General features: G+C 35.6%; 1 protein-coding gene across 3 annotated transcripts; it reads left to right on the top strand.

Annotated features, from left to right (window-relative positions):
* The first annotated feature begins 5,563 nt into the window (after positions 1-5,563).
* On the top strand, positions 5,564-14,356 carry LOC107927562 (nuclear pore complex protein NUP1). Of its 3 annotated transcripts, none has more exons than XM_041114483.1 (9): positions 5,564-6,022; positions 6,698-6,744; positions 7,787-7,899; positions 8,356-8,545; positions 8,674-8,976; positions 9,060-9,152; positions 9,252-9,905; positions 10,129-10,634; positions 12,155-14,356. In XM_041114483.1, exons 1-9 carry the CDS (start codon positions 5,737-5,739, stop codon positions 13,956-13,958), a joined length of 3,996 nt encoding a protein of 1,331 aa, XP_040970417.1. In that variant the 5' UTR covers positions 5,564-5,736; the 3' UTR covers positions 13,959-14,356. The 3 variants fall into 3 exon arrangements, with proteins under 3 accessions (XP_040970417.1, XP_040970416.1, XP_040970418.1); XM_041114482.1 differs by having other exon boundaries at positions 5,567-6,022; positions 9,249-9,905; XM_041114484.1 differs by lacking the exons at positions 5,564-6,022; positions 6,698-6,744; positions 7,787-7,899 and having other exon boundaries at positions 8,417-8,550; positions 9,249-9,905.
* The last annotated feature ends 1,224 nt before the right edge of the window (positions 14,357-15,580 follow it).

Below are 15,580 nucleotides of genomic sequence, written 5' to 3'. Positions count from 1 at the left end.
CTTATGTGATACTTTCTTTTAACAATGTATATGATAGATAAGAAAATAAATTTTAAAATAACATTATTAATTGTTATACTCCCACCTTAGCATGGCATGTGGCAAGATATGGGGCAATTTACTAACGATCCTCACTTAGTTCGTGCACAATCCTCTATAAGGAACCGTCCGTAGTGACCCTTCGTGTAAAACAGTTCTACGGATGATATTGTAACAACCCTTTTTTCAGTGGTGTCAAAAATAGTGATTTCGAGACCATAATTCTGACGTAATCATCTGTAAATATTGATTAAATAATATTTAGGAGGACATTAATATGATACTAAAATTTGGTTATGAAATTTTAACATTTAGTTGGTTAATTAAGAAAAAAATTAAATCGTAAAGTTAGAGAAAATTGGTCTCTATTAGTTTAAGCTAGCAAATAATTTTATAAAGGTAACTAAAGGGACTTGTATGTAGAGCTGATCATGGGTCGGGTGGCTCGGCCCGGCCCAAAGGCCCGCCCAAAAAATGGGAGGGTTTGGGTAAAAATATAGGCCCGAAAAATAGGCTTGGGCAAAAAAATGAGGCCCGTTTAGAAAACGGGCCAGGCCTCGGGTAAGAGTTTTTTGGCCCGAGCCCGGCCTGGCCCGAATTATATATTAATATATATACTTTTTATTTTTTTAAATTATTTTAAATTTTTAATATAACTATTTTTTATTATATTGTTAATTTGTGTATTGTTTTAAGAATTGTTTTAGTATTATTTTTATTTGTTTTAATATTTGTTTTTATGTTTTAAATATTTTTGATTTATTATATTTTTGAATTTTTTATTTAATAAAATAAGAAAAAAATTAATATGGGCTGGGCCGGGCCGGGCTCGGGCTTAGTAATTTTATTTCGGGCCGGGCTTGAACAAAATTTTAGGCCCATATTTCGGGCCGGGCCGGGCCCGGGCCTAGTAGACGGACCTAAAATTTTATCTTGGCCCGGCCCAGCCCAGCCCATGATCACCTCTACTTGTATGGTAAATATGCCATAGGAAATTATGAGTGGACGGTTGTATAGGTTTAAAATGTGAAATTTCATTTATAAAATGATTGAAATAACAATTTTGTAAATAGTTCTAAAAATAAAACAAATTAAAAGAATAAAGGAAACATTTTCTCATTTGTTTCTTCTTCACCAAACGTCTAAGCCATTGAAGAAGGGAAGAAAATTCGTTTAGCTAGGGTTCTCAATTAGGTAAGCAAACCTCGTCCATTTTTTAATAATTTTTATGTTTTTGAACTTGTATTAACTCGATTTAGCTAACTCAAGGACTAATTTATAAAATTTTTAAATGTTTTTCATTGTGCCATTGTTGATTTTGAGTTATTCTTAAAAGTTTCTGGAAGATTAGTGATTTTGGTTGTTAAATAGGACTATTTTGTAAAGTAGTTTTTGATGACTTATGGCTTAAGGAGTAAATTGTTAAAGTGATGAAATTACAAAGATTTGATATGAAAAAAATTACAATTATGAGTTGTAGTAAGGCCATTGAACAATCGGTTAAGATAGGATTTGGGCAAAAATGGTTAATTTGCATGTTTGGACTTAGGGACTCAATTGACTAAAAGTAAAAAGTTGAGCGTAATTTTGTAAAGTGTCAAAAAGGGACTTAATTGTATAAAATGGATTAATTTTGTTGTTGATTTGTTTAATTGAATCAAACTGTTATTTTAGATTGAGAACATGTTGACGATCGTAGGAAGAAAAAAGTTGCGAATTAGTCCCTGTACCTAAGTTGCTACTATAAATTAGTCCGATAAGTTCATTATATAAGTATATTATAATTAACTTCCTTAATTGCTTGTTTATCTTAATAAATGTATTGTTTCGTGATTATTGATTGTTTGAATTATTTGAACTCAATAGTGGAACTGAATTATGTTGAGAAATTAAATCAGGCCTTGAGCCTAGTAGGCTTTATGCCGGTGTTCTATACTGTTTCGGGCTTTGGGCCTAGCAAACGTCATGCTGGTGTATATATATTGGGCTTAATGCCTAGCAAGCTTAGTGCCAATATATTTAATAGGCTTAGTGCCTAGCAGGCTTTGGGCCGGTTAAATAAAGAGTACCAGATATTAGTAACTTAAGAACATGTTAAGATATGTTTAGAACAAGAATGGAAACTGATGTATTGTTCAATTCTTGCTTATTGTGACTTGTGACAGAATAGGATCTTGATTACATTAACTATTTATTTTGCTCTGTTATCTGTTGAATTCGATAAGGTTATCGTTTGGTTTAACGAACTTACTAAGCTTCAAGTAAGTTTACTCATGTTTTGTTCTCTATTTTGTATATATATTTTGTGGATGGGAGATCGAATCAAAATCGAGGAATCACACTACCTCGAAGAGCTCTTTTGGTAGTTTTTATAATATCTCGGCTTATATGACATGTAGTAGGACTAATGACTTTGTTGTAAAATGTAATTGGTTGGTATGCTTTTGATGTGATAAACTTTAGTGATATTCCATGGTATGCTATGTTAGTTTCTAAATTGAGTTAGATGCTTGATCATGAATGATAGTATTTTTTTGGAACTAAGTATGTTGTTGAGGTTGTGGTAAGCAACATCAAAGTATATGTGTGGTGTATTGTATGTTTGTTTTAGAAGTGAAAACTATAGATATCATAGGATATAAATTTGAAAGATAATTTAGGTTAAGTTTAGATGATTATATTTAGCATGATTTGTTGCTATTGATGTGGTTTAAGGTGTAAAAAATGATGTGCTTTGAAATGGTTTAGGTCCCTATGAAATTGGTTGAACAAATGGTATGTTTTGGTCACTTTTAGGCACACATGGCCTGGGACACGATCGAGTGATGCACACGGGCTACACATATGGGCATGTGTCCTGAGCATGTTCAAAACAGTATAGGTGTAGTTTTTACACGTCCGTGTGACCCCTTATCGAGTTGAACACGATCTAGCACAAGGCCTGCAACACAACCATATGAGGGTAATTCGATTATTACACGGGCTAGCACACAACCTACGACACAGCTGTGGAGTTGTTCCAAATGGTACACGGTTGACTACACGGTCGTGCCGTTGCACACACGGCTTGGCCACATGGCCGTGTGACACTTGTGATGAAAATTTTTCGATTTTTCCTGAATGTTTTGATTTGTTTCAAATTGACCTCTGATTATTCCTAAATTAATTCTAAGGCCTCGCAGGCTCGATTTAAGGCCCATAAATGCATGTATTATTCTGTTCTGTATTTTTATGAAAATTATGTTATTCAACTTGGCAACTTGCCGTTATCTACTATTAACTATTCTAGATTATTTAGTAATATGTCATAACTCTAACCTGACAATGGGTACAGGTTATGGGTGTTACATATAGTACCATTTGCAAAGAAGTCCGTAACGACCCTTTATGTAAGATAGCCCATAAATGACCCTCTACGTATTTGTTTGAATCAACCTAAATAAGGCTCACTATGCACCCTCATAGGAACCACCGACACGCAGCCATCTCATACGACCTTGAGGATGAGAATGTCAAAGTAGGATCACACAATGACTCCATGATGACAATTGACCTATAACAGTCTTACCATGTGGCCAACACATACATCCATGCAAGACACTGCATTGTTGGCTCTTCTCCTTACTCAAGTTCTCTGCCTGTCACAGGTGAACCGCCACTCCTCTTCACCATTCACTTTTCCTTATTGATTACTCGTATCAACAATAAACTCTATTATTTTCACTTTTGTGTGATTCTTTCTTACTTTAAATCTTATTTTAAAAATTTACATGTGATGGTTTTATATTATTGTTCAACAATTAAGTGAGTAATCGTAGAGGTTTTAGTAATATTGGCAAAAATTGAAGTCTTGATCTTTTGAGTGTTTATATTCGAATATTATAAGGTGTATTTACACATACATAAGGTCTTAATTCATATTTTATTCTAGTTTCATTATCCATCCATCTATTTGTGCATTGTAATAGTTTGATTCTTGTCGTAAATTTATGGATTTATTATGATTGTAATTTTGTTTGTGCATTATGTTATTTTTGTAATTATATGGATATATTGATTGTAATTGTATTGATTGGTTCGGGTCACAATTATAAAAATATATTATTTGTAATTGCAAATTGTTTGTATTTGTTTTTTTATTTCTACCCTTTAGATAATTAGATGTATCCACAATTAATTTTCAAGTGAAAACAGTATTCTTACTAACTTTAGTCTAGACGTGATCATGGGTCGGGTCGAGTCGTAGCAAAATTTTAAGCTCATTTTGCAGGGTTCGGACTCAGTCTGACCCAAAAAATGAACCTAAAATTTTGTCAAATTCGTGTCAAATAAAAAAGCTAAAACCTAAGCTCGAGCTGATCCGCCTGTATTAAAATTTTTATATAAAATAAAATTTAAAAATATAATACATCAAATATAATAAAAACATTAAAATAAGTCTTCCCCAATAAATTAAAAATAAATTTAAAAAGTTTTTATACTTAAATAATACTAAAATAGGTGTAGCTTAATAAGCAAATGTCTCTAGAATAGTAGTAAAATTAACAATAAAAGAAAAATTATACAGTATCCAAATAATAACAACAAAATAGTAGTAATATAATTTTGAAATGACAACAAAATAGTGGAAAAACAACAATAATTTTCTTTTTTGCAAATTCGGGTTGAGCCCTCGGTAAAAAAAAAAGTTTACTCAAGGCTCGACTTGATTTCTAAATGGGCATTATTTTTTTTTGTCCAAGTCCATTTTTTGGGCTTATATTTTTATTCAAATCCTTCTACTTTTCGAGTAGACCTTTAAACCGAATCGAATGATTCAATCATGATAAGACTAATTTAATCTAAATACATTTAATTTTTCTAGAATTTCACTATCCACTAACACATTAGTTAGTAACAATAATGTTCACTTTGTGGTTTTTTCTGTTTCAAACATTAAGTGTTTAATTATTGTTAACATCTTACTTGAGTTAATTGTTTAATAATTTTATCACACAAAATTAATAGTTAAAGCATCCCACCATTAAAAACTACTTCTTTATTATTTAGGTAAAATTCCCTAGAAGGTCCCTATACTATATGTTTTAATTTAATCCCCTACTATAATTTACTATTTTGTATCTTTTTACTCTTCTAAATGTGTATTTTTAGTCGCTAACCCAACTTTATTTCATTAATTCAATCTAGCTTATTTTTTAAAATATGTTGTAATGTGGTAAATATATACTATATACGCATTTCGAAAAATAAATACACTAGAAATGATTAAATAACTCTTTGATCAAATAATAATGGGGTCCAAATCCAAAAAATTGAATAGTAGAGGGACCTTTTATAAAATTTAATCTATATTTACCCTAAAATGAAAACAAAATAAAACAGCGTTAAATCAGCACCGTTAAATAAAACCTACCTGCCTTTCTCATCCTCGCCTGTTACATGCTTGAAGATCACCAGCCTGTGACATTATCACTGACCCTTTACAAAGATACCAAAAATACGTATACTTCCTATATCCATTATTAGCCTCGATTTTCTTTCATTTTCATTTTCTTTTTAATTTCTTTATTTTCTTCTCAGTTTCTGTAATACAATATAATATAAAAACCCTAATTAACCCAACTTTTCCTTTCTCTTAAGAAAATTTTCCTCAAAATCCCTAACCCTAATACTCATCCCCCCATTTCTGTTTCTCTGATGGCGACGGCGCGTGAGGAGAGTAACCCCTACGACGGCGGATTAGGAGCTGGAGGAAAATTTAGAAAACGGCCGTTTCGGAGGACAACAAAAACTACGCCATACGATAGGCCGCCGACCTCAATAAGGAACCCAAGCGGTACCGGCGACAGAAATGGCTGGTTATCGAGATTGGTGGATCCAGCGCGGAGACTTATTACTTCTAGTGCCCATAGGCTATTCGCCTCCGTCTTTACGAAACGCCTCCCTCCTCCGCCGCCTCAGACACCACAAGCGCTGGAATCTGGTGAGTTTTCTCCTTGGTTCTATTTTATTGTTAATGAAATTAAAATACGGGGAGAAACTTCCTCCAGAAAAAAAATACAGAGAGTAATCACTTATTTTTGGCGGAAATGGATTCGTTTAGGCTGCTTTAGATATTGGGTTTACGAGTGGTAGTTTGTCAAATTTTGGTTGTGAAAATTTCTTGTTTTTTTAGAGGAAGATTTATGGGAGTTAGGGTTTTACTTATTCGATTTAGAATCGTAAGTATAAGAAATAGTTTCATATGAATAATAATTCTCTTTATAATTTTAATAAATATTAGGTTTTCGTTATTGTATATAATGTTTCTTGTTAGCTGATATACGACTTAAAAGTTAATCCTCATTTACATCAAATATGCTTTTACTTTGAAGCGGTGCTTGATTATGCAATGTTGCTTTTGCTTTGAAAAAAATGTGTAAATGAACATAGTTATTGAATAATTGACAGGAATGTATGTAAAATGCTTAAGCATGTATAATGTTTTACTTGTATTTGTTCTTCAAATTAATGCTCAGGATACAGGACGCCATGAGTGTATTTTAATTGGTGATTACACGCTGCTCGTGTATGAATTTTTTAAGTTAGGCACATTTGAAGTTTAAATTACGATGAATTTGTTTTTGTTCTTTTTCTTTCTTTGTGATAATGTAATCAGGGACTAATCAGGAACCAAGGCAGAATCAACCAGAAGCGACTTCTAAAGTATGTATTATTGCTTTTTTACTCCTGTTAGCTTGTTTTTGGCTTAAAATATTGGATTAGTATTCTGTCCACTGCCAGGGGAATAAAGAAAACTCCACAAGTGGGGTTAAGACAATGAAATGTTTCTTTTTTTGTTATTGTTAGTTTTTAATATATTGTAAGGACACATGTTAGGAACCTAATTCTGCTTGCGAGTCTTTTCTTATTCCACTGGAAGTGGACAAAATAATTATCCTAAAACATTTCAATTTACAGTATTCCTTTCAGTTTTCTTGTAACATTTTTATTACCTTTTTTTAATTTATTGAAAATCCTTTTAGTATATCTAATAACTTCTTTAGGATGAAAAGGTGAACATATTATTTATTGGAACTTTCTAAGTAGTACAAAGTAAGAGTGTTTGATGTGCATAAAATTAAAAAATAAACAATAAAATAAATAAAATAGAGGGAAAACTGAACTAAATAATAAAGATAAGAGGGAGGTACATAAAATTATAAAGTGAAACTTGGAGTGAATTTAATGATTAATAAACTAAATTTTAACTGAACTTGTACGTGATCGTTTGCCTTTCACTTGTTTGGTTTTGAAGTAAGAAAAAACTCTAAATATGTATCATTGTATTTAAAAAAAGAAGAAGAAGTTCTATTCTACTTTTTATTTGAAACAAACCTATTTCTCTCATTTTTCTAACATTTTCTTCTATATTCACGAAAGCCTTTATTAGATTTAATGCGCTTTAATTGAAACATGGTGCACTCATATTTGTCTGAAACTGGACACGTCTATTTCTTGGTATGCTATCTTCTATAGCAATAGAAAATTAGCTCAAATGCAATATATGTTAGGGACAGGCTCTGTCCCAAGGTCTCATGTACCCTTTATTCATTGTCAATTGTGGAAGTAACTTTCAAGTTTTGTGTTTGTCCCTTATTTTATGATATTTTCTTATGTATTTATTTATAAAGTTTCCCCTTTATGTTGTTATCATTGATGAGCCTAACTTGTATGCTTTGTTGTTTTATGTGCCTCTTTCTCTTAGGTTCCTTCTGTTATGCAAGGAGCCATCATGGGATGTGAGAATCCTGTTAATCATACTGAAGAAAGTGGAGTTGCTGAACTTGAGAAAATTTTAAAGCAGAAGACATTTACCAGGCAAGATGGTCATAAATTCTATCTTATTGATGTGAAATTGAAATGCATGGTTAATTTTACTACTTCCCTTTGCGGGAACTTTGCCAATTTTTGTCATTTGTGATAATTTCCTATGCTTTGGCTTCTGGAATTTCTATTTCTATTAGTTTCCATCAACCAGATGAAAAGGGCTCAGAGTATGAATCGGATAGAATCAGTTTGTTTTGCAAATTCTAATTATTTTTGCGAACTTTATAGTTGATTTTCTGGCAATCCAGTTTCCAATCTGAACATGAGTTTGTAATGCTTTGTGATTTTTCTTCATTGTTCAGCTTGGGTGGGAATAAACTTTGGTGGCCCTTTTGTGGGTGGTTAGCATGTTTCTTTCTACTTGAGCAGTATTTCTTTTAACAGGAATTTTCTTGATGCTATAGATGATTAATATTATTATTATCATTATTATTATTATTTTTTCAGATCTGAAATTGATCATTTGACGAGGTTACTTTGCTCAAGAAGTGCTGATATTCCTGGTGGAAATGAAGAAAAGAGGCCTGAATTGATCTCAGTGGTATCTCATGACAAGAAAGAAGAATTTCCAAAGACACCAGTTAGAGAACATGTGACTGAGAACCATCTTATTTCAACACCTGTTGTCAGCTCAACTGTAAGGAAAAGTTTTCTTTCCTTCAATTTGCTTTTGGGCTAACATATCTTCAAATGATTTTTCCTAGTCTGTATAATTTTAATTTCATAGATTGAAAAAAGAAGAAAAACACTTTTATGGTTCTGCAGGTCATTGATGATGTTGTTGCTTCACCTGCTGAGCTTGCAAAAGCTTACATGGGTGGTAGGACACCAAAAGTATCTGTATCAAGGCTTGGACTAGAAAATCATGTGCCTAGGGGAGACTTAACTTCTCCAAGCAATAAAAATTTCCCTTCTATGTCTTCCACAATGTCACTTGTGCCAAGATCTTCCGGTCATGTTGGTAATCTTGGAAACAGTTTTGTGACCCCAAGATTAAGGGGCAGGTCTGCAATATACAGCATGGCACGAACACCTTATTCAAGGGTTAACTCATCAACTCTCCTCAAGGTTGTTATGCTTTGCTATCTTTCCTCTTCTGTAATTGCTTGTTTGTCATTTGTCTAATCCGAGTTTTTGGCTTATTCTTTTAGAGTTCTGGCACTGCAAGTGATGCTTTTGGTGGACCTTCATCATCATCTCTGAGTGCTTGGGAGCAAAAGAGAATTTCTGGCTCTACACAAGGGGTACTTATTGAGGATCTTTGTATTTCTCCCTTTAAGGGTGTTTTTTCCTCTCTCTGTCTAGAGAGTATCATTCAGTGGATATTTTTCTTTTCTTAGCAGGTTTTAAAGCGCAGGAGTTCAGTATTAGGCAATGATATAGGATCAGTTGGCCCTATTCGGCGGATTCGTCAAAAGTCCAACCTTCTTTCTTCAAGAAACTTAAGCTTACCTACTTCTGCCGGCCCATCTGCTCGCATAGCTGGCAATAGTTCAGCTGCTCTAGATACTCTGGCTGAGAATGGGGATAACAGCTCTCCTGGCTCTAGTGTTACCACTGTTCCATCCAAGTCCAGTCAGACGGCTTCAAAAATTTTACAGCAATTGGACTTGTTGGTGTCGCCAATGGAAAAATCACCAACTAAGTTGTCACCATCTATGCTACGTGGGCAGGCTCTTAAAAGCATTGAGAATGTAGATTCTTCAAAATTTCTGGAGAACCTGCAAGATACTGACAAGTTGAGTGGTTCTTGCACTGTACTGCCTGGTATTTGTGAGTCTATGTCAGGAAAGCATGATAAGGCTAGGGAAAATGGCTCAACAATGATGGTTGCTCTTCCTGACAAGGTGGTTCCTGCAGTAAATGGTGCAGATAGTAATAGTTTGATGAAGGATAATAACATGCCTAGTGTTAAAGCTTCTGATTCCAGTTTGATCAAGTCTGTTGTTCCGCAACCTCAACAAAAGAGTCGGGCTTTTCAGATGAGTGCACATGAGGTATGTGTTAATTGGTAATCGGGCATATCTCATGTCAAAATTATTTAGTGATCAAATAGAGCTTTTAATGATCAAAGTTCCTCCCAGTTCTTTTGCTGATCAAGTGCTATTGTTTCCAGAAGAAGAGGCTCTTTCAAAGGCTTACTTTTGGATTGAGGGATATCCATAAGCTTCACTTTTGCCTCTATACTGTCTATTTTTAACTTCATGTTTTCTGTACCAGGATTATCTAGATCTGGATGATGACGACTATCCTAATGGAGCCACACCTGCTGAAGGGAGAGGGAGGTTGGATAATTGTGTCATGGAGAGCAAGAGTGTAGCTCCTGAAGCTATGATAGAGAAGGCTTCTAGTCCTGAAGTTATACCCAATTCAAGTGCTGCATTCAATCAAAAACCTGATTTGAAAACATCTGATGGACCCACTGGTGTTGAAAAAAATGCTGGTATTACTTCTCCAGTTGTAGAGGTGGCAATTTCATCTCTGCAGTCTCCATTTTTTGTATCTTCGTCAACTCCCATAGCCGATAGAGATGTTGTTCCTTCACAGTCAAATGCTTCTCATATGCTTAGCACTGGGGAGAAAGTTGTGGAAGCAAAGCAACCAAATGGTGCTGTTACTTCATTTGGCTTTGCCTCTACAAATGTTGGTGAGGTTTCACCAGTTACTGGATCTTCAGGTGTTAAGCTTGCCACAAGTTCAGACCAAAAACCAGAGAACTTAAGCAGGTTGGTATATTCACTATTCAACCTCTCTTGCTTGGAAGGTTGTTTACTTTTGTCTTCTGTTCTCCTTTCTTTCTTGTCTATACCTCCAGTGCAGGCCTTATTTGTAGAATTACTACTAGTGGGTTAAATGTTGTAGACTAGTGATTAATTGATTGAAAGGAAGTAAAATGTTTAAAAGGTATGCCCTACTCTGTTTAGTTCTTATAAAAGGATGGAAGGGGTTGGGGATTTTGGAGGTGAATCTAACCCTTGTGCATAGGGTCACTAATATCTGGTTGAATGGAGTAGGCTAGTAGTTAGTTAATTGGCAGGGTGTAAAAGGATACCTGGTCAGGGGTTGGGGATTTTGGTGGTGAATCTAACCCTTGTGCATAGGGTCACTAATATCTGGTTGAATGGAGTAGGCTAGTAGTTAGTTAATTGGCAGGGTGTAAAAGGATACCTGGTCAGGAGTTCTTATAAAATGATGGGAGAGGATTTTGGAGATAGATCTAATCCTTGCCACCTCCCTTATAACATGTCTATTAAATTCTGTAAATCCTGACTAAGATGTAGTTAACATGAACTGATTTTATTGAGCTCGTTATTAAAATTTGTAGATCCTCCATCTCCCTTATGACAAATCCTACTGATTAAAATGCAGTGAACATTAAATGATTTCCTTCAGTTTTCTACTAAATACTGTAAATCCTCCTGATAGTAACCATATTTTTTACCCTTCAAAGTTGTTTTTACTGTTGATTTCCTGTACTGAACTTTCTCTTACATTTGAACCCACCAGGTTGCTTTCTTTTACCTTTAAACTCTTAAATGAGTGAGGGAGCAAAAAGAACAGGGAAATCTTTCTTCATAAATTGATTAAAGCTTGTTATCATAATTCTTATATTGCTGGTGATAGTTTACCTCAGATCGTTAGAATCCATTACATAGCTGCCTTCCAGGATGGTAGATTTCAAGTTTAGTTAGTTTTTTTTTTTTTTTTTTTTGGGGGGGGTTGTCCATTTGATAAATAATTAGTTAGTGACAGAAGTGTAACCAAAATTTCAACTTACCACTGAATGTTTAAAAATTCACAATTTAGTACTTGGAAGTTGGCATCTATTTGTTCCAAGACTAGAAAGTCAGTCAGATGAGTGATGTGCTGCAAACAAATAACAAATGATTTGTCATGACCTTATTGGTGTATGCCAGGCATTTAACCAACTGTTATTTTCTAACGTGTAAATCAGTGGATGGAAGCAAATACCAGATACTCTAATGCTGATGTTTTAACCTCAGCTAGCCAATTGAGAATTTGATAATACTTTGGTACCAAACATTGACAAAATTTGAAATTATTGGTAATTAAATTAGTAAAGGCTTTCCAAATGCTAGTAATAGATTAAGTTCTAGTTAGAACTAAAAAGGCAGTTGATTTTCTTGCTGGGATCTTTTGTTTTTTGTCTGCTATAATCTGTGCTGCTTGTTGAAGAGTTAACTTTTGTTCGTTCCCCCCTTTCACTTTGCTTTCTTTCTTTCAGCTGTGCTACTACTGCTCCTGGTACAACCAATTATTTGTCAGATAAAACTGATAAGGAGAGCAATCTGAATGGCATCTTCTGTAGGACACCTGAAACTGCAATCACCTCTTCTGTAACAACTTCAATGTCAGCTGGAAGTAAGTTCAAGTTTGGTGCATCCGCAGCAGATGGTTCTACCTTTAATAATGGGTCTTGTGCTTCTAGTCCTTTTTTGTTCTCTTCTCCAGCGCCTTCTCTAGTCCCAAGTAATTGTCAAAGTTCCTCCAGTGCAACTGCCACCAAAAATGACACTTCTGCTGCTACCATCACCTCTGCAAGTGCAACTGCAAATGCCAGCATCAGCTTTACCAGCAGCCCCTCTGTGCAGGCTTCAATCCCTTCCTTTACAGGTGCACCTGTTTTCAAGTTTTCATCCTCTGGGGACCCGTCAACTTCGGTTTCAACATTATCAGCAACTTCAGGGGAAGCAACTGAATCTAAGACACAGGATACAAAACTTGGCAATGTAGGTATCTTTCCTTTTGGTAGTACATCTTCTTTTACTGGCTCTGGAAGTAGTATTTTTGGTGGTACAAGTGTTGCAAGCAGTGCTGCTGGTCCAACAGCTGAAGTCGCAAGCTCTGGAAATAGCAGTTCCAGTGGTATATCTTCCACTATTACGAACTCTGGAAGTGGCTTTTTCAGCAGCACAATTTCCCCAGTGACAAGCACAAGCAATGGTACCTTCGGTGGTACCTCTGCAAGTGCAAGCACAGGCAATGCTATCTTTGGTGTTACATCTACAACTACAAGCACGGGCACTGGTTTATTTGGTGGTACATCAGCAGCTACAAGCACAGGTAGTAATATTTTTAGGGGTACGTCTTTGCCAGTATCTGGTACGGGAAGTATTTTTTCCACTAAAGCTGCAGGCATGGCCACTGGAAGCAACGTCTTTGGATTCAGTGCTCCAGCTACATCCATATCTACTTCACAGTCTCAGAGTTTAAATCCTTTCAGTGCTGTAAATACCCAAGCATCTGCTGCAGGAACTGGCATTGGTACCTCAAGTCAGAGCACGCCCATTCAGTTTTCCTCATCTGCATCATCTCCATCCTTTGGATTGGCTGGGAATGCAACTTTTTCCTCTGGCAGTTCAATTTTTGGGTCTTCGGTATCTCTAGCCAAGCCTTTTAGTTCAGGTTCAAGTTTTGGAATAAGTTCTTCCTCTTCAGAAACCAAGTCTCTGAGCTCTAGCAGTGGCAATGATGGTGGTGCATTTGGTTCCACTTGGCAAAAGACACCCACATTTGGTTCATCATCAGGCTTTTCCTTTGGATCATCAACTTCTGTTAGTGCTCCTAGCGGTGCATCTACTATCTTTGGGTCATCCACCGGTGCCTCTTCAAGTTCCATATTTTCATTCACTTCAGCTGCAGCTGCAGCTGCCACTCCGTCACAGCCTGTGTTTGGTAATACGAGTCCTGGCTTGGTGTTTGGGTCAACGCCCTCTAGTAATAATGATCAAATGGAAGATAGTATGGCAGAAGACACAGTTCAGGCTTCACCGGCTGTTGTGACATTTAGTCAACAGCCAATCTCACCACCCGCTCCTGGGTTCGTTTTTGGTGCATCAAACCCACCAGCAGCAGGTTCTGTCCCATTTGGAACCAAACCAAGCATAGCCGCACCAAAGAATCCATCTCCATTTCTGGCTTCTGGTAGTCTGGAATTTGGTGGTGGAGGGAGCTTCTCATTGGGCACCAGTGGTGGTGACAAGTCTGCCAGAAAATTTGTGAAGGTCCGCAAACAGCGGAAGAAGTAAAAAGGTTTATTTACTTGAGGCAACTCTTTCATGCGAGAGACTCGAGTGATTGATTGAATAATTATTGTGGCAGATGAGAGGAGCTGCTGATTGTTGCTGTATGTTGTAGCAATCAGAATGTCATTGATGCCAGCACAAATGCGAGGAGCTGTTAAAAATGTTGCTGTTATTTCATCGTTTCTATGGGCTGCTGGCAGAAGTTGGTCGCAATTTTGTATGTTCTTCCTGGTAAAAATTCGAGACAACATTTGAAACTGTACTATTAGTATTAGTTAGCTGATAGATTTTCTGGTTTGAGCTATTGTGCTTTTGGCCTTGTTCTGTGTACCCTTATATGTAACATAAATCGAATGAAAAAAGAATCGAAGACTATGGAAATGGTTATGAATTTCATTTTAGGGATGATCTCTTTTTTTTCTTATTTTAAAGGGTTTGTAGAATCTTAGCTTTTTGAGCTCAAGTATTCTATTATAAATTATAACAGGCAGCGGCAATTTGAAAACCCTTGGGGACCATTCTTCTCTGGCATGCATCCCAGGTGGTTCCATGGGTTTTCAAGTAGATACTGGAATAGCATTCTGAGTTTCGCCATTAAAATGAAGCTATTAATAGAGGGGCTCCGGACCCATATATGTTTTCTGGTTCAATGCTTCTCTTTCAAGGCTAGAGATGTACATGGGCTTTCAATCAGGTGAGGACTATAACGAACTAAGTCAAATCCACTTTCTTATGTTGAAAAGTAATGTTCTATACTTGGATTAAAAAAAAAAAACATATATCGCAACAACAGTCACTCAATTTTGATATCAATGACAAAATAGTCACTTTGATTTCAATTTAGTTATTCAATTTTCAAAAAAATAATAAATCAATCCTACTAACTTTCACAAAACTAGACACCCAAAATACCCTTTTCGATAAAACCCTTGAATGGATTCTTATTGTTTAAGAGGAAAACTGAGAACCATGGCTTCCTCATTGTCATTACCCTAAAATACCTTTTTTGATATCCTTTCTAGATTACCTCTTAAGTTCGTGACTCAATTTAAATCCCTTTCCAAGTATTGGGCTTACCTCACATCGACCCCAACTTTCGTTGCTGACCATTTGCGTCACTCTTCTTCTGATCCATCTCTCATCCTCCTTTACTATAGTATGCAACTTGATTTTGGCTTTGGGATCTTGCTAATCAATGACCCAACCTATTTCACTTGTCGACATTTTGTTGTCCCTTTAGAGGAACCGTTTCCTTCGTTCTCAAAGATCATGGGTTTAATCGATTGTTTGGTTTGTTTGGATGCTCCCCTTGTTTTGCTTCTGATTTTGTTTTATGCAACTTGATAATGTTGACAATGGAGTTAATGTTGTTTAGGTTAATCAACAATCCTTTTGTTTATATCATCATATCCTATGAAGATTTTGACAAATTCGAGTCGTTATGGTTCTTGAATTGCTTGGATATTGCTTGGAGAAATTTCGCCTACCGATTTGGTTGTAGGTATTGATAGTTTGATCCAAAATTGTCTCCAATCCTATTTCGATCTAATTTTTTTAAAGTTAATGATTTTGGACAGTAGAAAAAAATAGTTGGATCCCAATCGTGGTGGCTCCTCTTTTGGGGG

The sequence above is a fragment of the Gossypium hirsutum genome, chromosome A05 (assembly GCF_007990345.1).
Source record: "Gossypium hirsutum isolate 1008001.06 chromosome A05, Gossypium_hirsutum_v2.1, whole genome shotgun sequence".
In the NCBI taxonomy this organism is placed as follows: Eukaryota; Viridiplantae; Streptophyta; class Magnoliopsida; order Malvales; family Malvaceae; genus Gossypium; species Gossypium hirsutum.
The sequence above is the reverse complement of the archived record's forward strand: the minus strand, read 5'-3'. Positions and strand labels throughout refer to the sequence as shown.

Coding starts and splice junctions, on each gene's coding strand:
- LOC107927562 (XM_041114482.1), top strand. CDS start 5,737: ATGGCGACGGCGCGTGAGGAGAGTAACCCCTACGACGGCGGATTAGGA. Junction 9,153..9,248: donor TTTCTGGCTCTACACAAGGG/GTACTTATTGAG, acceptor TTCTTTTCTTAG/CAGGTTTTAAAGCGCAGGAG. Junction 9,906..10,128: donor TTCAGATGAGTGCACATGAG/GTATGTGTTAAT, acceptor TTTCTGTACCAG/GATTATCTAGATCTGGATGA.